General features: G+C 52.8%; 1 protein-coding gene across 8 annotated transcripts in view; it reads right to left on the minus strand.

Annotated features, from left to right (window-relative positions):
- Nucleotides 1-7837: 7837 nt before the first annotated feature.
- KANSL3 (KAT8 regulatory NSL complex subunit 3) overlaps nt 7838-14264 on the minus strand; it is a 73295-nt gene continuing 66868 nt past the window's right edge. For 5 of the 8 annotated variants that reach the window (XM_075910942.2, XM_075910941.2, XM_075910940.2 and 2 more), the window contains 2 exons: nt 13819-13981; nt 7838-8529 (listed from right to left, as the gene is read on the minus strand). In XM_075910942.2, coding sequence (XP_075767057.2) covers nt 7976-8529; nt 13819-13981 — 717 coding nt within the window. In that variant the 3' untranslated portion in view covers nt 7838-7975. Of the gene's footprint in view, nt 8530-13762; nt 13982-14264 lie in introns of all 8 variants that reach the window. The other 3 variants (XM_075910945.2, XM_075910944.2, XM_075910946.2) reach the window with 3 other exon arrangements.

Here is a 14264-nt window from a genome sequence, read left to right on the forward strand (position 1 = left end):
AGGAGATCTCTTCACAGCTCCTTTTTATACAAAAACCTCTTGTGCAAAAACAGCCCCTAATTAATTATGCAAATGAAGTGTCAATATGCTAATCTGTGCTTCATTTGCATAGGCTTTGCGCAAGAAGGAAGCAGTATAGACATACCTCAGCTAGTAATTTTTAGCTAGTTGCCTACTTAATTGTCCATATATGGCAGACGAAGATGTAGCTGACTTGTGTTATTTACAAAGCGCTTCATTTTTGTTTCTTGATGCCTGGGAGCCTCTTCATTGTTCTGGATCTAGTCTGGTGGGTTTTGGGTGTGAAAACGCCACCATGTTTCTTCAGGCTGTGGGATGCAACCTTATATAGCTTTAATATAATAAAATGTTTGCTTGTTTGTTTTAGATTTGTTTTGTTTTCTGTAATCAAAATTTAGTACACAGATAAAATTTGCTTACATTGTAATAGGGCCCAAGCCTTTTATAGCACAGCTCTACTTTTGCAGTTGTACAGACATTGACTTTTCACTTGCAGTGTGTTACTAATATTTGATACTTGACTGTTTAAATAGATCTGCTGCCAATTCAGCTCTCAGCAAGCATGAATTGGCTTCTTTGTGTATGTAATTCCCTATTCATTTCCTTAAGTAGTGTTTGCTCATTTGGGGGTGGAGTTTGGCTTCTGGGGGATTGGTTGGTTTGTTTTGTTTTTGTTTTTTAATTTCCTGCAGGAGAGCATGATTGGCTCCTGATTGCACAATCTGCTCATAAAAGCTGCCAAGGACTGCTTGCTGCCTCACAATCTGTTCTGAAAAGGCGTATTGCTCTCCCTGGCCATCCCAGCTATTGATAGTAACCAATTTCTTTCACCTGAGCTTTTTCAAGTTCATTTTCTCATGATACCAGTTCCAGTTTTGTGAACTGTTTACAAGCACAGACATGAATGACCACTGCTTCCCTTTATCACGAGACACAAAGTGTATGCACAAGTTAAATTAAAATGTATTTTAAATGCAACTTTATGCAGATACTTTCAGGGTATTACAAGTTCATGACATACCACTATGTTTTAACCTGTTGAGATTGTTTGGTTAGCATTAACATTTTGCAACGTAACCACACCTAGCTAAAATGATAGCATAAATTGTTATATTTTTATCATATTCTTATATGCAAAAAGGTTTATAAAATCCAAATAAAAATTGACATTTTAATATTACCTTTGCCTTAATGTCGATTATTTCCCTTTTTTCTTGATTTAATCCCTAGGTTTTTAATTAAGACAAATCTTTGCAGCAGGAATGCATGTACATGTATACGTAGGAGACCTTTTTTGAATTTTGTAAAAACTTGCATTAATATTATAGTTACATCAACCAGCCTTCTCTGAGTACCCCACATCTCCAAACGCTTGCCCTGAGCCCCTCTTTGCTAGTACGTTAACTTTAGTTTAAAATCTTGCTATATGGGAAAAAGGACAATCTGTTTCAAATATTTGTCAGGCATTAGGATTAAAAGCAGAGACTGTATTTCTGTTGGTAGGCAACCGTATCTTCAGTAGCATTTCCAGCTGTTGCAGTCCTGGAAGGCTAAAATAATTAAATTACCAGACATATTCAAAGTAAAGTTTTTATCTTGTTCTCTCTGTTGTTCTGTTCTGTTTTCAGTGGCTTTATCGGTTGGGGGTTTCTTTTCAGAGCAGAAGGGAGGAGAGGCCCCCTCCCCTGACTGCCCCCTGGCACCTCGCCTCTTACTGATCCCTCGATGCTTCCTGCCCCCTAGTTCCTATCCATCACCCACAGGACCCCTTCCTATCGATCTCCCATGCAACATGCCCCTGACCACCACCCTTGGGACCCCCCACCTACCAACCCCTCCTGCTCCCTGTGCCTTGACTTCCCCACCTCTACAACCACTACCCTTCATAGGATCCTAGAGCACCAGGACTGGAAGGGACCTCGAGCGTCATCGCATCCAGTCCCCTGCCCTCATGGCAGGACCAAATACTGTCTAGACCAGGCATGTCCAAAGTCCGGCCCGCGGGCCAAATGCGGCCCGCGGTCGGATTTAATACGGCCCCCCCGCTTCTCCCAGCTCCCCGGTGCTTTTTTTAACTGGCGCGCTCAGCGCGCCGCTTCGGGCCGCCGCCGCGGTCCCAAACCCTGCCCCTGCACTCCGCTTTGGGGCTGAGAGAGCAGGGACAGCCCCCGCTTCCTCCCCCTCTCCTGGCTCCCCGGCGCTCCTCTAACTGGCGCCGCTTCCGGCCGCGCCGCCGCCGTCCATGGCGGCCGCTGCGGTCCTAAAGTCCTCCATGTAGGGCACGTCCGCAGCCCCGCTCCCCCGCTTGGCTACGGGTTCGCCCTGCCCCCGGGCCGCCGTGAGGCCAGCGTGCCCTGCGCTCTCCGCCCGCCTCTGACCCTGCAAGCCCTCTACCTTGGGGCTGAGAGTGCAGGGACGGACTCCGCAGCTGCTGAGATCAGGGACTGCCTTTGAACCAGACCTAGCCTATGTACTGCAGTCCAGATCTCAGTTTCACCCTTCACATTAGTGTAGGCAAGTTTTTTTTTCAATTGAGATGAATACATTGTAAAATCTCAGTTAATGTCAGTTGGTCTAAATCAGTTATAAATATATTTGGACACAACATGTATAGTTGGTGTTATGTCGTTTGCCGTTTGCAATAAACTTTGCATAAAATAGTTAATTTGCATTTAATTTTAATGGTTCAAAGAATGTCAGGCAAAATGGTTGGCCCTCACGCATGTTCACTTAATCAAATCTGGCCCTCTTTGAAAAAAGTTTGGACACCCCTGGTCTAGACCATCCCTGACAGACATTTATCTAACCTGCTCTTCAATATCTCCAGTGATGGGGATTCCACAACCCCCCTGGGCAATTTATTCCAGTGTTTGACTAATTTATTCACCTGTTGATGCTTGTGCTCCTCACCCCTTGACTGCCTCCCCCAGACCACGTTTGAGCTGATGCCATGAGCACTGGGGCTGGTGGTACAGCAACCATGCTGCCCAGCTGCTGGGGCAATTGTGGCTGCAAAGGGGAGGACAGAAGGGGAGGGGCTAAGAGCTACTTTCCTGGGCATCTAGAGCACCAATGCCTGCCTCCCCTCTCTGCCCATCCCAGCCACCTGCCCCTTTTGCGGCGTGCGGCAAAACCTGGCGCACGCGTGTCGGGAATACGCCATTTGCAGCCCCCTAGTCCAGTTCCTCTTGCTGCGTTGCTGGCTGCACTTTTCCCCCTCACCTTTTTATTTATGCACGCCCCATCCATGGCCCCACAAAGTCGCGAGACCTCGTCAGCCTCCACCTGCCCCGGCGAAAGCCACACTATACAATACGGGGGGGGGGGCGCTCTGTGACTGGGGGGGCCACGTCCGCGCCTCCCTAGTGTCACGTATCTGGGCCGCGTTCCTCTGGCGCCGTCCACTGGCTCCATCGCTGGCTTTCCGGCGCAGTGGGGCTGCCCGGGGTTCTCTGCTCGGTGGCCCCGTCTGGCTCCCTCGTTTTGACCAACAGCCCCGACTGTGTCTTTCATTAGTTGTCCCCTGGAATCAGTTGATCCCTGGGTCCCGCTGCCCCTCCTGCAAGGCTGAGGGGAGGGGCTTTTAGAAGTGGGCAGGCTGATGCCCGTCTACTCCTAGGCTATGTCTACACGCGCAGCTTCTTGCGCAAGAAATATGCAAATGAGGCTAAGCATGGAATATTGCAGAGCCTCATTTGCATACCTAATGAGCCGCCATTTTTGCAGCAGAGGCGCTTGCACCAGAAGGAGCTGTCTACACAGCCCCTTCTTGCACACGAAAACCCCTCTTGCGCGATGCCGGTATTCCTGAACAGAATCAGCGTAGCGGCATTGCCCAAGGGGCGGTGTAGACAGCTCCTTCTGGTGCAAGCTGCTGCAAAAATGGTGGCTCATTAGGTATGCAAATGCAGCTTGGCCATATTTCACACTTAGCCTCATTTGCATATTTCTCCTGCAAGAAGCTGCACGTGTAGCCACAGCCAGGAAGCATTCAGGGTCATATATGTGAGCATGAACAGGGGAGCCGCTTTGGAGTGTTCTCCTGTCTCACACTGGAGGTAGCTGGCAGAGGTCCCCAGGGGGGAGGTGAGAGTCTCTGAGAGGTTTGGGGGCTGATCCAGCTGGCACTGGCCACATTGAAGGCAGGGAAAACACTTGGCTAAGGTGGGAGATTTTTGCCCACCTCGGCCTTTGTCCCTCCTCATCACTGGGGACATTGGGGGCGTCTGGTTTCCCTTTTCCCTGCTTCCCATTGGCGGGGAGCGGACTGCTTTCTAGCCCTTGTGGTGGGAGGCCCGCAGAGAGATGGGGCTCAGAGAGTGACCCCAGCTATCCCTGTGCCCTCTGGGGCAGCCCACAAGTTCCTGTCCCTGAGGCTCAGTGCTGATTGGCTGCACTGGGGGGGACCAGTGTTCTCTCGCAGGCCCAGCGAATGAGCCAGCTTGGGGCTTGTTCCGCCTCTCACCAGTGTGCGTCTCTGGGCAGTTCCCGAGTCACTTGTGTGCTCGAGCATCTACACCACTTGCTGAACAATCACGAGGACGCTCATTTGAACTTCAGTAGCCCCTCCCCCCGCTGTCATGCTGCTCCTGCCCCCGGGAGCTTCCTGCTTGCTGTGCAGGGTGTGGGAGGGAGAAGGGGGGGCGCTGATTTCAGGGTGTCCCTGCTCCCCCTCACTTCTGTACCCTCTCGCCACACAGAGAGGAGGGGATGGCGGGAGCTTGGCAATGCAAATCTGTCACCCTCACAGTGTGTGTGTGTCTGTCATTCTCACACACACCCTCTCCTGCCTGCTCATCTCCCGCCCCAGCACGTACGGGGGGTTGTGGGTGTTGCTACTTTCACTGCTTGCAAAGTGGGTTAGTTCTGGGTTTGACTGGTCTGTGCAAGTCGTAAGTCTCAGTTCCCTCTCACACTTAATGTAATTCTTTGAGCAGCAAGTTCTAAAATAACTAACCTGGGCTATGTTTACACTCGCGGCTTCTTGCCAGAGTAATATGCAAATGAGGCAACGTGTGGAATATCACCAAGCCTCATTTGCATACCTGATGAGCCACCATTTTTTTCAGAAGAGGCTCTTGCGCCAGAGGAGCTGTCTACACTGCCCCTTCTTGAGCAAGAAAACCCTCTTGTGATGCCGTTACTCCTATTACTGTTCAGGAAGAACGGCATCGCGCAGGAGGGGTTTTCTTGCGCACAAAGGGGCAGTGTAGACGCTCCTTCTTGCACAAGAGCCTCTTCTGAAAAAAATGGTGGCTCATTAGGTATGCAAATGAGGCTCAGCGATATTCCACGCGTAGCCTCATTAGCATATTACTCACGCAAGAAGCCACGAGTGTAGACATAGCCCGGTTGTGGCTGGAGTGGTACCTGCTGCTCCTGGAGCCCCTGAGAAAGGCAGAGAGTAAGGTTGTTAAAGAGGGTTTTTCTTGCGCACAAAGGGGCAGCGTAGCCAGCTCCTTCTGGCGCAAGAGCCTCTTCTGCAAAAATGGCGGCTCATAGGTATGCAAATGAGGCTCGGCGATATGCCACGCGTAGCCTCATTCGCACATTTCTCACGCAAGAAGCCGCAAGTGCAGCCATAGCCTGAGTCCTCTAGAGCAGATCTCGAGACTTCCCGTGACACAGCCTGGAGGCAGGGCGGGCGGGGGGAGTATGTTTCTGAGCCTGTCCCACCTGGCCGTTGTCATGGACTCTCTATGAGGTCATCACCTCCCTGCTTCCTTTAACCAATAAGCTGAGGTGCTACAAAAGGCCCTTGTGACATCACTGCCACACCCACCCCTTCCCTTCAGGACAAGTCCTGCCCCTGGGCCAGCCCCTTGCGGGTATGAGCTGCTCCGGGGTGAAAGTAACTTCCATTTCTTATTGGGCGCTGTTGCATTGCCAACCCCCAAGGTCCTACCCCAGGCCCCCGCCAGGGGGGTGGCTACACAGGAGTCCCTGTAAGAAATGTGTGATGTGGAATCTGGGGGGCTCAGGCACAGGGCTGGGTGTGTGTGGAGTGGCTCAGTGAAGAGAGTTGGGGTGAAGAGGGGTGCAGGAGTCACAGCAGGGGCTAGGCCATCAGTCTCAGGGCAGGGAGTACACAGGAGTCAGGGTTGGGGGTGTGAGCAGGGGCTCAGGACACAGGATAAGCACCAGTCAACGCTGGCTACACCTATACCTGAGCCCCCACGTCCCCCTTTCCCTGCTGGGCCTGGGAGTTTTTATAGCATGTCTGGGGGGATACCACAGGATTTTGACTAATTGCCATTGAACTTGCTTGGCTGCGTCTAGACTGGCAGGATTTTCCGCAAATGCTTTTAACAGAGAAGTTTTCCGTTAAAAGCATTTGTGGAACAGAGCGTCTAGACCGGCACGGACGCTTTTAGCAAAAGCACTTTTTACAGAAAAGCGTCTGTGCCAATCTAGACGCGGTTTTGCACAAAAAAGCCCCAATTGCCATTTTCGCCATCGGGGCTTTTTTGTGCAAAACAGTTTTTAGCGTCTGCACCCTCTCGCGCAAACACAGTTCTGGAAAAGGGCTTTTGCCCGAACGGGAACGTCAGAGCATTTGTGCAAGAAGCACTGATTTCGGACAGTAGAATGTCAGTGCTTTTGCGCAAAATCAAACAGCCGGTGTGGACAGCTGGCAAGCTTTTGCACAAAAGTGGCTGCTTTTGCGGAAAAACTTGCCAGTCTAGACACAGCCGCTTAAATTTGAGCAAGGTCACCAGGAGCCCTGTATTCCCACAGGAAAAGGTAGTGACGCTGCCCCTGGCCTTGCTGATGGGCAAGGAGAGAACTGCCCATAAACGGCAGCTCAAAGGCGCTCTTGGTAATGGACACACCACTGGCTGGGGGGCTGCGAAATGTCCTGGAGGCAGGGCACCACGCAAAGCCTCGTGGGCAGCGCCCAAGAGCAGCACTCGGCCCTGCAGCCGGCCGCTCTGAGCGGCGCGAGGCCATGGCTGGCAGGGAGCTTGCCTGAGGGACCTGCTGGCCGTGAGCCTCCTCGGTAAGTGCCTCCTGACTACAGCCCACATCTGGCATCCCAACCCCTTCCCCACGGAATAGACCCAGCTGCTCCTGTGCCCATTCCTCCTCGCGCCCTGCCCTAGCCACTCACACTGAATAAGGCAATTCGGGGCTGAGACAAAGCCCACCGGGCCCATCACCTGCAGCAAAATAGAAGAGCTTGGAGACTGGATGAAAACGTGGGTCAAGAAGGACCCACTTGTCAAGAGCGGGGGTTGTGAAACCCTCCTTCTGTTACTCTTCCGTGGCTCTGCGCCCCACTTCTCCAGGGGTTCGGATTCTCTGTCTTCTGTAGCACTCATATTGCAGGGTGTAACCCAAGTAAGGTGGGGCAAGACAATGGCTGGATACTCCTGTCGGGGGGGTACGGTGTGGCTGAGATTGCTATATACATTGGGGCCAGCGGGGACAAGGGAAAAGGAAACGGGGTTCACGCTGCCTGGCACTGAACCGGCTGCAGCTCCGGGCGTGCAGTGGGGACGGCTGTTCTCTGGTCATGCGAGAAGGACCAGGGGAGTGGGAGGGGGAAGGGACCAACCCGCCGACAGGCAGCGCTTCTCAAATAGCCAGGGGAGGGGCTCGAACCCCAACTCTCCACCCAGGCCCTGGGCGCACACGCCCGTGTGTAACACACGGCTGCACCCAGCCAAAGGAAGAGCCTGTTTACTCCACTCGCAGGTCCTGCGGGCGCTCTGAAGCCCCTCCCTGAAAGAGGCTATAAACAGCCAACACCTGCCTGGTGATGTCCAGGCCAGGCAGCTCTGAAAGGAGAACGCCTCAATGAAGAGCCCGCGAGTGGAAAAAAAACGTTTTATTAAACGGCAACAGAAACCCCCAAACCAAAAGAAACGTCCGCGCGGCCCCGTCCGGGCCAGCAGTGCTAGTTCATCCCAACGGCAAAACTCCAATTCATGGCAGAGCAGTGCTGAACCCACTATGGCTTCTGGCTGACGGGGGGCCCCGCTGCTGCCAGGAGAGAGGGGCTGAGGCTGCTGCCCAGCGTTATAAGGGTGGTGCCAGCCCCAGCTGGCAGCATGCCCTGTGGCAGCAAGTGTCTGCTTCCCAAAGTCTCCCTGGTGTGGAGGATGGTGCTCCCGTTGTCTACCACAGAGGGCACCTTCCCCAGGGTTTCCACTGCCCCCAGCGTGTGGCCGACCTTTTCCGCCCTGCGGCCCAGGGGCCCGTCCCCCTTCGCTGCCACCGCGGAGGTCAGGAGAAGAGTCTTGGCCGCGTTCTGCAGAGCGGGGCCCCCCTTGGAATGCACCAGGCTGCAGGGCGGGCTCGGGGCGCTGGCTGCCGTGGCAGCAGGGAAGGCCACGGCCCCAGAGGGTGAGCTGGTGGAGGACGAGCAGGCAGACGAGGAGGGAGCCTGGATTCCCGCAGGTTTCAGGGGGGCGCAGGCAGCCTCAGCCATCACAGACTTGGTGAGCGCAGACAGCCTGGCGTCAGACATGACGTACAGCATTTTCATGGGGCTGCTGGTGGTCACTGTGTGGACAGAGGGACAAACACAGCTCAGTGCTCCCCTGCGCCTTGCACCGTGTCTCCGGGCCAAGCCTGTGGCAGCCGGGGCAGGAGAGCCAGGCTGAAAGCCGAGCATTGCTCAGTGGGCCCGTTACTGTGTAGAGCAGGGTACGTGCCGGGAGCCCCCGCAGCATGGCACAAAATCACCCCGAGCGCCAGACCAGGGACCCCCATGCCAGCTGAAAATCCACAAGCAGATAAGGACCCAAAGTAGCCCCCAAACTGCAACCACGCTGGACAAGAGGAAAGTGGGTCTCCCTCAGTGGAGGGGCACAACCAGTCTGCTCCCCAGAGCCTTCTAGCCGTGGTCTGGGCCAGGGTAAGCTCCATGAGCCCCTGGCCTGGGAATCCGCAGACACTGCATGGAAATCACAGGGCCCGGAGCTGCGACTGATGCCCTGCACTGGCAGGAAGGTTCGTCAGCCTCTCTCCTTAACTCACAGCATGTCCTGCAGGGGCCTGGGCACTGCCAGATGCTTGTGGGAGAGGAACGAGGCCTTTCCCCCAGCTACTGTGCTGCAGCTCCAGTCTAGCCCAGAGCCCACGGCCAGCAGCGCCTGGCTCATCTCACTCGCTGGCCACAGCCTACACTGGACTGCACTAGCCAGGCCCCAAGAGCACCAGCTCCATCTGGAGAGTACAGGCGTGGGGAGGGAGGAGAGCTGTCACCCAGGCTGCCTATGTTCCGGCTACCGCAAATCCCAGGAGAGCCTCGAGAGGCAGCTGGGACCTGCAGTCTCCTTGCAGCTCAGCGCTGGGATGGCAGGGGGAGTGGGAAGGCCAGGCGCTCTGCTCTGACCCGACGGAGGCTCGGCTCAGCTTCGGAGTGCAAGGGTCAGATTCAGGCTCCACTCCTGACCTCTCCCGCTGCACAGCACCCTCAGCGAGCCCTGCCAATTGAGGTCTAATCAGCACAGCGTAGAGGGGAAGAATGACGTCTCGTGTCTGGCTCACAACACTCCTCTTAATGCCTCCCAGAACCATGTTTGCTTTTTTTGTAACCGCGTCACACTGCTGACTCATACTTAGCTTGTGGTCCACTCTGACCCCTAGATCACTTTCTGCCGGACTCCTTCCTAGACAGTCGCTTCCCATTCTGTGTGTGTGAGACTGATTGTTCCTTCCTCAGTGGAGCACTTTGCATTTGTCCTTATTAAACTTCATCCTATTTACCTCAGACCATTTCTCCAGTTTGCCCAGATCGTTTTGAATTATGACCCCATCCTCCAAAGCAGTTGCAGCCCCTCCCCGCTTGGGATCATCTGCAAACTTAATAAGTGTCCTCTCTCTCTATGCCAACATCTAAATCGTTGAAGATATTGAACAATACAGACCCCTGCGGAACCCCACTAGTTACGCCCTTCCAGCATGATGGTGAACCATTAATAACTACTCTCTGAGAACTATTCCCAGCCAGTTATGAACCCACATTATAGTAGCCCCCATCTAGGTTGTATCTTCCTGGTTTACTGATAAGAAGGTCGTGTGAGACAGTATCAAATGCCTTACTGAAGTCTCGGTATACCATGTCCATTGCTTCTCCCTTGTCCACAAGAGTCCTTATCCTATCAAAGAAAGCTACCAGATTGGCTTGACATTATTTGTTCTTCACAAATCCCTGCTGGCTGTTACCTATCACCAGGGTTCGACAATCTATGTAATCTACTCACCCATGGCGAGCAGGTTACATCCTGGAAGAGCCGGGTTCGGACAATCTGTGCATGCGCAGAATGCCAGACAGTGCGGCTGGCGAGCGGGGCTCGCTGTGGCTCGGCGAGCCCTGCCTATCACCTTATTATCTTCCAGATGTTTGCAGATGAATTTCTTAATTATTTGTTCCATTATCTTCCCTGGCACAGAGGTTAAGCTGACTGGTCTGTAGTTTCCTGGGTTCTTCTTATTTTCCTTTTTATAGATGAGCACTATACCTGCCCTTTTCCAGTCATAAGGACAGCCACACTGGATCAGACCAAAGGTCCGTCTAGCCCGGTGTCCTGGCTTCTGACAGTGGCCAATGCCAGATGCCCGAGAGGGAGTGAACAGAACAGGAATCAAGTGATCCCTCTCCTGTCACCCATCTCCAGCCTCTGACAAATATAGAGTCTAGGGACACCATCTCTACCCATTCTGGCTGATAATTATTGATTGACCTGACCTCCATGAATTTATCTAGTTCTTTTTGAACTTTGTTAAACTCCTGGTCTTCGTAAAATCCTCTGACAAGGAGTTCCACAGGTTGACTGTGCACTCATTGAAGAAAAATTTCCTTTTGTTTGTTTTAAACCTGCTATCTATTAATTTCATTTGGTGACCCTTAGTTCTTATGTTATGGGAACAAGTAAATAACTTTTCCTTATTCACTTTTGCCATACCAGTCATGATTTTATACATGTCTATAATATCCCCCTTTATCTCCTCTTTTCTAAGATGAAAAGTCCCAGTCTTTTTAATTTCTCTTCATATAACACCCGTTCCAAGCCCTAATAATTGTTGTTACCATTTTCTAAACCATTTCCAATGCCAATACATCTTTTTCAGATAAGGCAACCACATCTATACGCAGTATTCAAGAAGTGGGTGTACCAAGGATTTATATAGAGGCAATAAGATATTCTCTGTCTTATTCTCTATCCCTTTGAGAATAAGAGAATAGAAAGAGTCTTCTGGAACCTCCCCCATCTTCCATGATTTTTCAAAAATGATAGCTAAAGGTTCAGATTCCTCCTCTGTCCGCTTCTTGAGTATTCTGGGATGCATTTCATCAGGCCCTGGTGACTTGAAGACATATAACTTTTCTAAGTAATTTTTAACTTTTTTTTAAAATTTTAACTTCTAAACCTACCCCATTTCCACTAGCATTCACTATGTTAGGCATCCCGTCACCATCCATCTTCTTGGTGAAAACCGAAACAAAGACGTCATTAAGCACCTCTGCCATTTCCAAGTTTCCTGTTACTGTTTCTCTCTCTTCACTGAGCAATGGGCCTAGCCCCTGTCCTTGGTCTTCCTGTTGCTTCTAATGTATCTGTAGAATGTTTTCTTGTTACCCTTTATGGCTCTAGCTAGATTGAGCTTGTTTTGTGCCTTTGCTTTTCGAATCCTGCCCCTACATACTTACTTATTTGCTTATATTCCTCCTTTGTAATTTGACTGAGGTACCACTTTCTATAGGACTCCTTTTTGATTTTTAGATCATGTAAGATCTCTTGATTAAGCAAAAATGAGATCTTACCATACTTTCCATCTTTCCTACACAGCGGAATAGCTTGCTTTTGGGCCCTTAATAATGTCCCTTTGAAAAACTGCCCACTCTCTTCAGTTGTTTTTCCTTAGTCTTGCTTCCCATGGGACCTCACTTACCAGCTCCCTGAGTCTACTAAAATCTGCTTTCCAGAAATCCATTGTCTCTATTTTCCTGTTCTCCCTCCTACCCTTCCATAGTATCATGAACGCTACGATTTCACCATCACTTTCACTCAAGCTGCCTTCCACGTTCAAATTCTCAACCAGTTCCTCCCTATTTGTTAAAATCAAATCTAGAACAGCTCCCCTCTGGTAGCTCTCTCAACTGTCTGAAATAAAACATTGTCTCCAGTGCAGCCCAGGAACTCGTTGGATAATCACCAAGTGCAAGCTGGCCAGGACTCCAGAACTATTTCAGTGCTCCTGGTGCTATACAATCCACCGTGATCAACTGAGATCGTACTCATATGGCCTCCAGCAGCAGCGAGGGACTGGGGGCATTAGGCATTACCTCAGCCCTCGCTCATGGGTCATGCCGTGCCTGCAGTACTGGTACAGAAGCCAGCCCTGCAGATTCTCAGGGAGCAGAAAGGCTAAGAGATGCCACCGTGGCAATTACCTGGGGTCAGATGAGCTCCCCTCCCCCACCAGCTGACCTCAGCCCAGGTCACCGATCTCTTTGAGGCCAGGAGGCAGGATCCGGTGCAGTGAGCGCCAAGCACAGGGACGCCGCTGTGGGAGGAAGTGTCCTGCGGGCGTCCTGACAGCTATTCTCTGCAGCAGGAGCATTCTCAAGCCAGCGATGGACCCGGCCCACCTGGCACCCACAATGCTGAGATGTCGGGCAGCACCTGCAGCTCCCTAACATCATGGCACCTCAAGGCTCGTCTGAGCACAAGCGACTGCCACAAAGAAAGTGGAAGTTCGGCATGTCCTGAGTCACTAAATGGAGTAGCAGGAGAGGAACCTGCATGGCTCTGGCTGTTGCCGGGGCCACCACACTGTCACCCAACATGGCCAACCCCAGGGCCACCACAGACGACTGAGAAAAGGTACGCTGGGTGGGAGTGGTGCTCTCCTCCCACTGACGTGTCAACATGGCATGCCCACTGGGGCAGTGTCTCACTGAAACGGAACCAAGAGGGCTGAACTGGTATGGAAAATCCTAGACTGCGTTGTTGAAAACCACGCCTCTGTCCTCCATCTCCACCCCTCTGTCCTGCTTGTATCTCCTGGTTATTTCAACTGCACACTCGGAAGGGCAGGGGCTGTATCTGCTTTCTCCGGAGCACCTACTCCAGTTCTGGCCACTAGACAAGCACTGGGACAGGGCCACGGGGCACACGAAAGCTTTCTGCCAACAGCCTTGCCCTGCAGGGAAACACAGAGTGAGGCGAGAAAGAAAAGAGCAGTTTGCCACTTCCCTGCTGGGGATTTCCAAGGCAGTTTGTTTAGTCTTTGAGAAATGAGGCAGACAAGTACACAGCTCCACCCTGCTCTGGTGGGGCTTGGTCCAGTCTGCTCCGAGCCTAGAGCTCTTCTCCTCACTTGGAAACCCACGGGAACAAAACACTCAAGCCGGCGGTGACGCGCGTCTCCCCAAAGCTCGCTAAGGGCTCCACAGACGGCAGCATGGTGGTACGCTCTGGATTCTCCCTGGGCCACAGACACTTACTGAGCTGCAGTGGGTTGGGGCCTTCTCTCTAGTCCAGGCCAACAATGCGCAGCAGGGGAGCTGTCACTGTGGGAAGCAGCATCGGGCGCCTGGGCAGAGCCGGCAGAAATGCACACCCTGAGCAGCTGGGAACTTTGGCCAGGGAGTCCAGCTTCCAAGAACCAGCTGGGCATTTGGGGGACGTGGCGCGCACTCAAACCAACCAGTGACAAACAAAGCCCAAGGCAGCTGGGGGGCCTGGCAATGCAGCAACACTCCCACAGCACCCCCAGGAGTCACCTCGGCATAGACCCACGGCCTGGCGGCGTGAGCCCCGGGACTGCCATGCGCCTCACCTACAGGCGGCGTTGCTGCAGCGGTCAGGTGGGACGCGGGGTCAGCAGGAGCCATCTCTGTGCCCGCCTGTGCTGTGCTGAGTTCCAGCTGAGACAGCAGCTTGCCAGGAGAGGCGGCAGTGGACGCCGGGGCGCTCAAGTACCCAAATGCGCCGTCTGGAGCCTGAAAGGGTGAAAGCAGTTGAGACCCAAAGGAACTGCTGGCAGAGCCGCCAAACATTCCCAGCCCTGACAGAGCTCGCTATGCGTGAGCAGAGCAGGGATGCCCTGACCTAGTCACTGTCCAGTCCAATCCACATCTCTACACGCTTTCCTGGGAGGGTCTCTTCCCTCCCCCGACCAGTCCCCTGCCAGCTGGAGGATGAGCCAAGTTCTGCAGCAGTGTCCCCCCCCAACCTTCGGGGGGTGAGCTCAGCAGAGGGGATGGTGGTTCTACTGCCACCTCC

This window comes from Pelodiscus sinensis, chromosome 28, assembly GCF_052426305.1.
Source record: "Pelodiscus sinensis isolate ZL-2025 chromosome 28, ASM5242630v1, whole genome shotgun sequence".
Lineage (NCBI taxonomy): Eukaryota > Metazoa > Chordata > Testudines > Trionychidae > Pelodiscus > Pelodiscus sinensis.